This window comes from Echinops telfairi, unplaced genomic scaffold (genome assembly GCF_000313985.2).
Source record: "Echinops telfairi isolate 266 unplaced genomic scaffold, ASM31398v2 ScPeMD7_443;HRSCAF=831, whole genome shotgun sequence".
NCBI lineage: Eukaryota > Metazoa > Chordata > Mammalia > Afrosoricida > Tenrecidae > Echinops > Echinops telfairi.
Genome location: NW_022104341.1, coordinates 83422950 through 83435141, shown reverse-complemented (window position 1 = coordinate 83435141; position 12192 = coordinate 83422950). Strand labels below are relative to the sequence as shown.

The following is a 12192-nucleotide window of genomic DNA, read 5'->3' as shown; positions in this document are numbered from 1 at the left end:
ACAAATTACTAGGCCTTTTGTCTACAGAGCCATTGGGTGGGTTTAAACCAACAACTTGCAGATCATAGCTCAGTGCTTAACCGTTGTACCTCTAGAGATCCCTAATAGAAGGAATAGTCCTTCTACTATACTGCACTAAATTATTCCATCTGTGTGATGTTTCTGTTAGATCACTGATAAACCCTGGCTGGTAGAGGAGGGTAAAATCAATATTCCAATCTGTAAAGTTTGGGGAAAAGTAAAATAATCTTCAATGAATTCATTACATGAATACACTATCATCTCTAATTTCTTACAGGCATTTTTGCTTATAATTAAATCATAAAGAGTTCAATCATTTGGAGAATGTCCTTGGGACAGGTTCCCAGAAACGGGGTTGCTGGGTCAAGAACACTGATGGTTCCTGCGACTTTATCAAACTGCATTCTGAAAACTCCTCCTGGGAGAAGGAGGCCTAGGGATTGAGTGGGTGAGACCTAACAAGTTTGCCACTTGTGTTAATTTTTTGTTCATTTATTCATCTTACAAAATGCTTGTGGAGGAACTAGTATGTATGATACTGTGGTGTTGGCCAAGTGGTAAATAAACATTGAAAACCAGTTATGGCATTTCCTTCTTTGTCCTATAGAAATCATCAGCCTGGATGTCTCAGGACTGCTCATAGAGCTGCTTTGTTATAAATAGCTCTTGTGATCACTGTTCTTAACAGATTCTGCAAGACAACGTCCAAGGAGAAACAGATCTGTAATCATCTTGGCCTTGAACTACTTGGGCTCTACCGCAGACTCACGAATGCTAACAGCTGTGGGAAAGTCCAGTGATTTCTATGGTTGCTTCCAGGGCAGGGTCTGCTTACTGGAAAAAAAAAAAAAATCTCTTGCCTTTTGGTGTCCAAATACCAGGATAGGAGAAACTGGTCTGCAGTTCCTCTCCAACCTGGAATTTAATGCCCTCTGGTGGCTCCAGCTCCCCAAATGCATTTCCTTCTCAACAAAATGATTTCCCCAGTAAAGCTGTGCAAAGCCACAGACACCAGGGAACAGGCAGAGATGTAAAGGCTGCTCTCCTCTCCCTGCCAGCGTTTCACTGTCCCTTCCTTCAGTCATACCTGGAGTATGTTTTGGGCCCAAAGAAGACATATTCCCCAAAGGGTAACAAAGGAGAAAAATAACTAGATTATCACTGAGGAGTTTAACTATCGATTCAGGAGATAAACATATAAACTTATAAGTCTAGCCCTGTGCTGAGCTCTGGGGCTGCAAATCATGTGCTTTCTAGGCCCCTCACACAGCTAACCGAGACCCAGCAGAATAGCACAAAGGGACTTCTGTGGGGCTCAGGCCAAGGGACAGCACAGAGAGGGGAGACCACTGTGAGCTGGGGTATGCAGGGGGTTTCCTAGGAGAGGCAGGTGCTCAGGAAGTTTGAGACAATGGGCGGAAGAGGTGGAAATAAGCAATCTAAAAGAAGACATGATTTGAGGTTTGGATAGATCATGTCCTGGCTGTGGGATCTTGGGCAAGTCACAGAACTGTTAACATTGAAGCAGGTATTTGATGATATCCATGTTTGAGGAACACTAGCAACTTGGCTCCAGGTCTGTGTGGTGGGAATCTGTGGAGCAGCTAGGTTTCTTAGCCACCATGCTTTTCCCTGGTCTCTATTATCCAGGCCCCATCAGCGTCAATGATCCTGAGATGGGGGGTGGAAGGACACCACTCTTGCAGCTCCCCGCCCTAACCATTAAATTTGTGAGTTAAGCCTTGGAATGTCTACCCCTTCCTTGTAGGGAGGAGTCCCAGGGTGGTGCGAAGCCAGGCTGCTAACAAAAAGGTTGTCTACTGGAGTGTTTCTGCAGGTGCCCTGGAAGAAAGGGAGGTCGACTTCCTCAAAACCAGCCACTGATAACACTATGGTGCGTGGCTCTGTGTCAGCACACAGGGCTCCCAGGAGCTGGGACCTGCTTGTCCTGTGTCCACATTAGGCTAGTAACACCTGTCAAGTGTGGTGCTAGAGCGGCCTTTCACCTTGAGCCAAAGCAGCATCTCCCCATTTTATCTAGAGCTGAAAGGACCCTGATGCAATCCTCCTGGTTGGTGGTGGACAGCTCAGTAGAGGACAGGCCACCTGGGCTGCCCAGCCTCCAGAAGAGTATGTTCTCCTGTCAGCTTCTTCCGCTGCTGTGGCTCCATTAGAACCGAGATTTCTAGACCTGCAGTCTGGGTGGTCCCTTCCACAGCCCTGCTTCCTTTCAGACACATGTAACTATTTAAAAAGTAATATACGGGACCCCTTAAGGGGTGGAGAAGGCTGAGAAACAGAAAGTGCATCCCCTGAAATTCTCCCAAGGTAGAAACAGTCCTGAACAAGTTGTAGACCTCTAGATTGCTTTGGGGTTACAGCTAGACATTTCCCCACTGTCCCCACCAGGAATGGGAGGTGGGGATGGGAATAGTAAACAGGGTGAAGGGCTAGGTTCCCCCTCTGACCTTGGGGGTGGTAAATGGAGGGCAGTTTTGGCAGTCAGTCCCCTCATTGCCTCGGGGAGCTCTTGCCAGCAGGTGGGTGAAGTGTTATTAGGGGAGGAGGTTCCTCTTGTGGAAGTCATTAGACTTCATCTGGCAAGTTCCCAGAACCTTGTTCCTCAACACCTCCTCAGAGTGCTCACTGAGCTGGCTCTGAAGGCACCCTTCCTCCTCTCTCCCACTTCCCTCCTTCCACTCTTCTGCACGCCTCACCCTCCTGGTCTCCAGTCCATGGAGAGGTGGCTGGCCAGTGGACTTCTGGTTGCTCACTGTTTTTGATACTCACCCCCTCTGCAGCTGCTGCCAAAAGAAACAGAACTGGTCCTTGCCTTCTTGCAGACAGACAGGGCACAGTGAAGGGAAACGGAAGCATCAAGGACATTCAGCCAGTCTTGTTGGGAAACAACAGAAGTAGCCTGGCTGGGGTTACTCCCAGCTGGGCCCCAAACTCAGCTCGGCCTTCCCCTGGGGAGTCCTGGCTTCTTCAGTTCCCTCTTATCCGGGGTGCTAGGGGCTGCAGGTACGCATGTGCCAGAGCAACAGGGAAGAGTTCTTTTCCTCCACCTCATTGCCAGGGGTACCCAGGGCTCAGTGGGAAAGGTGAGGAACGGTCTAGGAGGGCTCTGGGGCAGTTTATTTATTATCCTCTCCTCTCCTCCCCTACCCCACCCTCCCTGGCTCCATTCCCTTTCTGTGGTGGAGGAGGAAATTTTTGGGCCTCTTGGGCCACATGAACACCATAGGCCAGCAGCCATGGACTTTTTGGAAATGGGGATAAAGCCTGAGAACAGGAAAGGCCTTTAAAAATCACCCAGATTTTCCTTTAATTTGCAGATGGAATATTAACAGAGAAGAAGCAGTGACTTGGCCACAACCAGAGTCCATTTCCAAGGCCAGAGCTCTGTCCCAGCACCAGCAGGGCCCCACACACTACATGTCAGTTCCAGTGGGAGGCCGAGGCTTGGCTTGTCTTGGTACTACCACCCTTCCCCTGCTCAGTTGGGGCCTCCCATCTTAGCTCCTTCAGCCGGATCTTTTCAACTCCTGTCTGATTAGAGCAAGCTCCAGGAACCTTGTCCTGACCAGTGGGAGGAATGTGGTGCTCAAGCTCCCCAAAGACAAGTGGGGGTGGAGAATCCCCCAGGGGAAAATACATCTAGTCTCTCACAAGATCAGTAAGAACACAAAGATTAAGCTAAATTATGCAAGGGACTTGAGTGCCTTGAGATTTTTGAAGCAATGTAGAAACCAGTATTTCAAACCATTCTTTATAATTACTGCCACCCACAGTGCAGGGAGGACATCAAGAGAAAGCTTTGATAATGGCAAGAGGTGAAATTTCACTTCAGGAGTTCAGAAGCCGCTTTTATCTTCTACCAAACACCTGCAGGTTGTAAACGCAGTGCAGGGAGGAGCCAGAGAAGTGTGTATTGTGTGTGTGTGAGATGGGGGTTGGTGGAGGGAAAGTGGCTAGGACTAAGAATATGGAAATCTTTTTGCTCAATTATCTGAAGCAGGAGAGGCAGTATAATTAGTGTATAAAGGAGTGCAGTTGGAGAAGGGTCAGAAAACTGTCAAACCATGATACCGGATCCCAGCTGTTCTGTAGCAGAGTAGGGCAGATCTCCCTAGGGAAATGGGGAGGTCTTCCTTCTCACATCATGGCCCTTCTCTGCTCTTGCCACCACTAAAACCTGTGGAGATACGCTGGTTGGTTGCACAGAGGCGGCCTTCTGCTTGCTTTAAAATTCTCCAAGGGGCAATAACTGAGCTGGAGAAAGTGGCTAGAGACTGAATGGGAGGCTAGGGAGTGAATACTGGGGACTAGGGAGCAAGGGTGGGAAGGACAGGGGCTGAGAGCTTGGAAAACATGTGGCAGGTGGAGCAGGAGCAGAAAGTCCGGGGCCGAGGGAAGGAGCTGGGCTGCCCAAATGCAGCACTGCAGAGGGAGCAAAATCTGCAGACACTGCCCTGCCAGCAGCTACGCCTATGGGGCTAGAAAGCCTGATTGGGATCAAAGGTCTTCAGTGAAAGATGCTTTAAGGTCTGCTCTGGGCCAGCCAGTTAGAGAACTCCCTCTTAGCAACTTTATCACTGGACAACTGTTGCTCTGGCCTATTTGTTCCACACATGTGTTTAGCTGGTCTTTGCTTGATCTGCGAGCACACACTGTGTATCCCTGGAGCCCACCTGACCCGGAGATTAGAACTGCTCCACAAGCCCCCATGCCTTTCAAGGGTCCTCTTTATTGGGAAATAAATACAGAGTCAAACAGGTGGGCCATCCAACAATGTGTGTAGTTGTGGGGGCCAAGAGAAGGAGTACGACTTCCTCAGAACTCAGATCTCCATGAGCTGGTCACTTCCCACGATCACTTCATTCACTCGTTTGGCTACAAAAGAAAAGGAAAGTTTTCTGAGAACTGGCAGCAAAAGATACCATTTCAAACCCAACTGTTTCTAATTCCATACTCACAAATTCCTCTCCTATTCTGGCTCTGCTCTTGAGAACCAGCTTGCTAAAGAGGCAAAGATGGAGGCAGTATCTCACACATCGGAGGATAGGGCTGACTTTATACACATGGCTCTTAGATGATAAACAGAGGTTTTCCAGGCAGCAAACTGGAGGGAAGGCATTATAGGCTGTTAGGAAAGCATGAGCAAAGGCATGAAGGTGTGAGAATGGAGAACATGAAATGCTCTGGTGTAATATAGGAAATGGATGAAAAGAGCTAGAGAAAATGAAGATAAAAGGATCTAACCGGGTAGTGACAATGAAACATACAACATTCCTCTAGTTCTTAAATGCTTCTTACCTCCCACTATCATGATCCCAATTCTACCTTACAAATTCCAGCTAGGCCGGAGGATAAACACGGGTACAGATAGGAACTGGAAACACAGGGAATCCAGGACAGATGAACCCTGGTGGTGAGAGTGGCGATATTGGGAGGGTGGAGGGAAGGTGGGGTAGAAAGAGGGAACAGATTACAAGGATCTACATATAACCTCCTCCCCGAGGGACGGACAGCGGAGAAGTGGGTGAAGGGAGACGTCGGATGGTGTAAGATATGACAAAATAATAATGTATAAATTATCAAGGGTTCATAAGGGAGGGAAGGTGGGGGGGAGGGGAAAAATGAGGAGCTGATACCAAGGGCTCAAGAAGAAAGCAAATGTTTTAAGAATGATTAGGGCAACGAATGTACAAATGTGCTTGACACAATGGATGGATGTATGGATTGTGATAAGAGTTGTATGAGCCTCCAGTAAAATGATTAAAAAAACAAACAAAAGAAAATGATGATGGCAGCATATGTGTAAATGTGCTTGACACACTGGATGAATGTATGGATTGTGATGAGATGTAATAGCCCCCAATAAAAGTATTTATAATTAAAAAAAAAAGGATCTAACCATAGGAGGAAGGGAATTATATTTAAATCATCCCACCTCTTCCACTGTGCTGACATAAAGAGGCAATTAATTAAGTGGCTACGTGAGTACCTGTGAAATAGTAGATACTTGGACTTTTATGAAGTCCAAATCCATAGGCTTTCTGTGACCTGGTCCCGGCTTCTCTCTCCATTTTCACCTCCTACTTACTACTCCCCAATTATTCCAACAAACCACACTATTTTGTCCATCTAGACTTCAGCATATGCTCTTCCCTCTGTGGAATGCTTATCCCATCTTCTCTCATTGCATTCTCTGGTGGTGTTGGGTGCCATCTATTTGGTTCTTACCCAGAGTACAGCAGAACAAAATACTGCCTGGTCCCGCACCATCCTCATGTTTGTGCCATTGCTGGAGTATCGTCTGTGTCAACCCATCTCATTACGGATCTTCCTATTTCCCTCTGGTCCTCTACTTTACCAAGCATGATGCCCTTTTCCAGGGACTGATCCTTCCTGGATCACACAGCCTGTCCAAAGTATGTGAGACAAAGTCTTGCCATCCACACTTCTAAGGAGTATTCTGACTGTACTTCTTCCAAGAAAGATCTGTTTGCTCTGTGGCAGTCTAGATTCTTACCAGCACCCTCATTCAAATGCACCAGTTCTTCTGTGGTCTTCCGTATACACTGTGTATCTCTGTGTGCATGGGAGGTGACTGAAAATACCATGACCTGGGTTAGAAATACCTTAGTCCTTAAAGTGACATAATTGATTTTTAACACTTTATATCACTCTTTGCATATTAAAAATTTTTTTATTGAAGCTCTTATAGATATTATAACATTTCATAGTCCAATCACATCAAGTAGTATTGTACAATTGCTACCACAAGCAGTGTCAAAAGATTTTCTTTCTTCTTGAACTCCTTGATATCAGCTCCTGTTTATCCTCCCCATCACCCCAGGAACTCTTATTTATTATTGCTGTATCTTACACCATCCACTATATCCATTCACATACAATTCTGATGTCCTCGGAAATGGACTCAGCTCACTATCCACAGCCAAAAGAAGACAAGCGTTCTTCTCCGGATCTCTGGTCTGCTTCGGATCTCCAGCCTTTTTGCAGCAGATTTGCCTAATGAAATATATCATCTGGTTTCTTGGCTGCTGTTTCCATGACTGTTGATTACGGATCCAAGTTTAAAAAAAAATTCTTGACAACTTCAACACCTTCTCTGTTTATCATGATGATATTTGTTTTCTTTATGTTGAAGTGTAACCTATACTGAAGGCTGTAGTCTTTGATCTTCATCAGTAAATGTTTTAAGCTCTTTGTATTCTTATTTATCCCAAATGCTCTAGTTAGGCACCTGCAGTATGAGATGTTTTTCTTTCTGAACTGACCATTTCTTGCTTGGTGAACCATAGTATCTAATAGTATCTATCTACATTAGTATTTAACCTTCACACCTTGAGGGCAGGGACAGTATACTTATAATACCTCTACTGTCTAGCAATAGCTACTGGCACAAAGAGAGTTCCGAGGTTTGGGGTATTGATAAGGAAAAGGATGGCCAAGTAAGTGGAGCTAAAGGCGAAAAGAAGGAAAGGCTGGTGAAGGTTAATAGAGTACTTCAAGGAATCATGAAGCTGGAGAGTTCACTGATGAAAAGCATGTTTGTGAGGAGAAAGACTGAACCAGAAAGATTGTAAAGGCCTGAATAAATTTAGGGGAGTGCCCTGAAAGCTGGGCATGGGGTGAAAGATAAGAACAGGGTAACCTTTTAAGGAAAAAGGGCTACAGAAAGGAGTCTTTGAAGTGGTGCTCTGAAAGGAATAAGAGGAGCCAGGGGCATGCTGTTTGTCTCTTGCTTGAAGGTATGGGCCAAAGGTAGAGAAAAGGAGTTTCTTCAGTCTTCTATTGGATCAGCAGAAAAGGCTGACAACTTAGCTGAAAATGGATTCTTTCTGGCGTAGCTTTCTATGGCCTGGAAAGGTCCAACACCTTTTTGGCCATATTTGGGAGCCTGATTGTGACCCTGATAGATGACCCTGATAGATGATAGATGTGACCCTGATAGGCAGATATGGGTTTTCCTGAGGCCTCAGAAAGTATTGGTATAGCACAGGGGTCCTCAAACTTTTTAAACAGGGGGCCAGTTCACTGTCCCTCAGACCTGTTGGAGGGTCGGACTATAGTTAAAAACAAACAAACAATGAACAGATTCCTATGCACACAGCACATATCTTATTTTGAAGTAAAAAACCAAAACGGGGCAAAAACACCTGGTGGACTGGATAAATGTTCTCGGCGGGCTGCAGTAGAGGACGCCTGGTGTAGCAAAATAAAGATCCCTGATGATGGACCCAAGATAGGCAGAGAAAGATGTTTGGGTCTGTTCATACTGCCCAGAGCCAGAAGCGCCTCTGCTTTCCTAGCAGAGAGGAGATCTCTAGCTTTAGAGGTTTGGGGTTTCAGATGTGGCTTCTGCTCTGCCTACCTTTCCAGCTTTGCTCATGCTACATTTCTCCCTTGCATTTTATATGCTAGATTTTCGACAGGGTTTCCAGTTTCTTTAAAAAAAAAAATCATTTTATTGGGGGCTCTTACAGCTTTTATCACAATCCATCCATCCATCCATTGTGTCAAGCACTGTTGTACATGTTGCCATCATTTTCAAAACATTTTCTTTCTATTTGAGCCCTTGGTATCAACTCATTTTTCTTTTCTCCCTCCCTCACGAACCCTTGATAATTTATAAATTATTACTATTTTGTCATGTTTTACACTGTCTGACATCCTCCTCCCCCCATTTTTCTGTTGTCTGTCCCTCTGGGAGGGGGTTATATGCAGATCATTGTGATTGGTTCCTCCTTTCTTCCCCCACCTTCCCCTTCCCCTCCTGGTATGGCTACTCTCATTATTGGTCCTGAGGGGTGGTTTGCAGGGTCTAACACAGCCAATTATTTTGCTTGTAGGTGCCTGCTTACACTGCCCCCCTTTGCTCAAGAGGTTCTCTGCTTTCTACATTTAGAACTAGCCAAATCCTTTGTGGTTTGACCTGTGCCTTTAACAAAGCCTGGTAGTGTAGTGGGTTATGTGTTGGCTGCTAACCACAAGGTTCCACTGAAGAAAGACGAGGATCTCTGCCCCAGTACAGATGCACAGCCTTGGAAACCTCGAAAGATAGTGCTACTGTCTTACAGGATAGCAATGAGTCAGAACTGACTTGATGTCAGTGAGTTTGTTGTTTGGTTTCTTGCCTTTAAGATGGTATTCTTAATCCTTGTAAGGATTGGCCTATTTCTCCTTTATGCTCTTAATTAAGCCCTACAGTCCTTTACCACTCATTGTACTTGTGATACTATAGACTACATTTCTATTTTTTCTTTTTCCACTTATGGTTTTCTTCCATTTATTTAGCACAAATGAAACTTGCAAATGGGCCATCTATTAGTTTTCTTTGCTGCGCAGCCTGGTGTTGGGATTGGTGACTAAAGGCCAGCTGGCTGGCTTTTTCTATGATGGCTGATTCTTGAAGGAAACATTGTGAGCGATCTCTGCACAGTAAGACTTGCTGCACATCAGCAGCACTTTCAGCTCCTTGACGTTGTGGATAAGAACTTGCAGAAGCCACAGGGCAGCATGTGCTTGGTTTTCTCCTTGCTCCCGTAACCAATGTTGGGCATGAAGATATGGCCCTTGAATATCCACACCCTGTTGTCAATGCCTCTATGCTTGCGCCAGTTGTGCTTAGCCTTGACATAATGGTCTGATTGGTGCCAGATGAACTTCTTGGTTCTCTTTTTGGACAATTTGGGCTTCACTAGGGGTCTAAGGGCAGCCATGATGCCGGTGGGATATGCTTGCATCCTCCTACTCGCTAAGAGACCATGAGTAAATGGGCATCAAAGAGCAAGTCATTATCTTTTTTTTTTTTAATTTTTAAATCGTTTTATTAGGGGCTCATACAACTCTTATCACAATCCATACATACGTCAATTGTGTAAAGTGCATTTGTACATTCATTACCCTCATCATTCTCAAAACATTTGCTCTTCACTTAAGCCCCTGGCATCAGGTCCTCATTTTTTCCCCTCCGTCCCCGCTCCCCCCTCCCTCATGAATCCTTGATAATTTATAAATTATTATTTTGACATATCTTGCCCTCTCCAACATCTCCCTTCACCCACTTTTCTGTTGTCCGTCCCCCAGGGAGGAGGTCACATGTAGATCCTTGCAATCGGTTCCCTCTTTCCAACCCACTCTCCCTCTACACTCCCAGTATCGCCACTCACACCACTGGTCCTGAAGGGATCATCCGCTCTGGATTCCCTGTGTTTCTAGTTCCTATCTGTACCAGTGTACATCCTCTGGTCTAGCCAGACTTGCAAGGTAGAATTCGGATCATGATAGTGGGAGGGGGGAGGAAGCATTTAGGAACTAGAAGACAGTTGTGTTTTTCATTGTTGCTACATTGCACCATGACTGGCTCGTCTCCTCTCCAAGACCCCTCGGCAAGGGGATCTCCATGGCCTACAAATGGGCTTTGGGTCTCCACTCCGCACTCCCATCATTCACTATGGTAAGATTTTTTTGTTCTGATGATGCCTTATACCTGATCCCTTCAACACCTAGTGATCGCACAGGCTGGTGTGCTTCTTCCATGTGGGCTTTGTTGCTTCTGAGCTAGATGGCCGCTTGTTTACCTTCAAGACCCCAGATGCTATACCTTTTGTAAGCCGGGCACCATCAGCTTTCTTTGCCACATTTGCTTATGCACCCATTTGTCTTCAGTGATTGTATCATGGAGGTGAGCACACAATGACATGTGTTTTGTTCTTTGATGCCTGATAACTGATCCCTTCGGCACCTCATGATAACACAGGCTGGTGTGTTCTTCCATGTGGGCTTTGTTGCTTCTGAGCTAGATGGCCACTTGTTTACCTTGCAAGTCATTATCTTTATACCTCTAGCCTAGAAGTGCCTGGAACATAGTAGGTACTAATTAAGTTTTTGTTGACTGTGTGTTTGGAAGGCCACGAGAGTATGAAAACAGGAAATGAAGTATACTTAGAGGAGAGAGCCTCCAATTGCTTGGTCAATGAAAGCGCACATGGACAGGTCCACTTCCTTTTAACTTTCTCCAGTAGAAAGAGAAACCAAGGTCTAGTACTTTCACAATGTTTTCCATTCTAGCACCAGATTGGAAAGAGGCGATATTTTTTGGAAGGAAATGATAGGAAAGAGAGTAAGAGAATGATTGTATAGGAAAGGAAAGAGAATCTGAGGGTGAAAGACTTGGATACTAATCTGACTTTCAGCAAATTATTACCTAATTTGGAGAAAATTACTTCATGTCTTGAGCTTTAGTTTCCTCACAAAGTTGTTATGGTGATTTAGGGAAATTACTGATGTAAAGTACCCAGCATGATGCTTTGAAAAGTATTAAATAGATATGATTCCCTTTGAGTTGGAAGAACAGGGCTGGGGCAGTTCTGGGTGCTTCTGCACTCTATTGCCACCTGCTTCCCTCAGTGAGAAGAATGGAAAGGAAGTCTAGACCATGTATACTGAGTGTCTCCAGGCCAGGGCTGGACCTGGAGCATGACTGTCCATCAGATCCCACCCTGAGGTAAGGCTGCCAACAACAAAAATAAAGGGAATGTCCCAAACCACAATAAAAAGTTAACAAAAACGGTGGGTAAGTGCAGAGTGGAGACTCAAAGCCCATCGGTAGGCAACTGGATACCCCCTTACTGAAGGGTTGTTGGGAGGAGATGAGCCAGTCAGGGCGCAGGGTAGCAACGATGAAACATATAACTTTCCTCTAGTTCTTAAATGCTTCCTCCCCCCCGACTATCATGATCCCAATTCTACCTTACAAATCTGGCTAGACCAGAGAATGTACATTGGTACAGATAAGAACTGGAAACACAGGGAATCCAGGACAGATGACTCCTTCAGGACCAGTGGTGTGAGTGGCGATACCTGGAGGGTGGAGAGAATGTGGGGTAGAAAGGGGGAACCGATTACGAGAATCTACGTATAGGCTCCTCCCTGGGGGATGGACAGCAGAGAAGGGGGGGGAGAGACATCGGACAGTGTAACATACGACAAAATAATTATGAATAATGAAGGGTTCATGAGGGAGAAGGACGTGGGGAGGCGGGAAGGAGGAGCCGATATTAAGGGCTCAGATAGAGGGCAAATGGTTTGAGAATGATGATGGCAACAGTTGTACATATGTGCTTGACACAATGGATG

At 45.6% G+C, this 12192-nt stretch overlaps 1 protein-coding gene across 5 annotated transcripts in view; it reads right to left on the bottom strand.

The window, feature by feature from the left end:
- Positions 1 to 4751: 4751 nt before the first annotated feature.
- Positions 4752 to 12192, bottom strand: part of EIF2B3 (eukaryotic translation initiation factor 2B subunit gamma) — a 147063-nt gene continuing 139622 nt past the window's right edge. For 3 of the 5 annotated variants that reach the window (XM_045292130.1, XM_045292128.1, XM_045292129.1), the window contains 2 exons: positions 5001 to 5146; positions 4752 to 4917 (listed from right to left, as the gene is read on the bottom strand). In XM_045292130.1, coding sequence (XP_045148065.1) covers positions 4906 to 4917; positions 5001 to 5146 — 158 coding nt within the window. In that variant the 3' untranslated portion in view covers positions 4752 to 4905. The remainder of the gene's footprint in view (positions 4918 to 5000; positions 5147 to 12192) is intronic. The other 2 variants (XM_045292131.1, XM_004699475.2) reach the window with 1 other exon arrangement.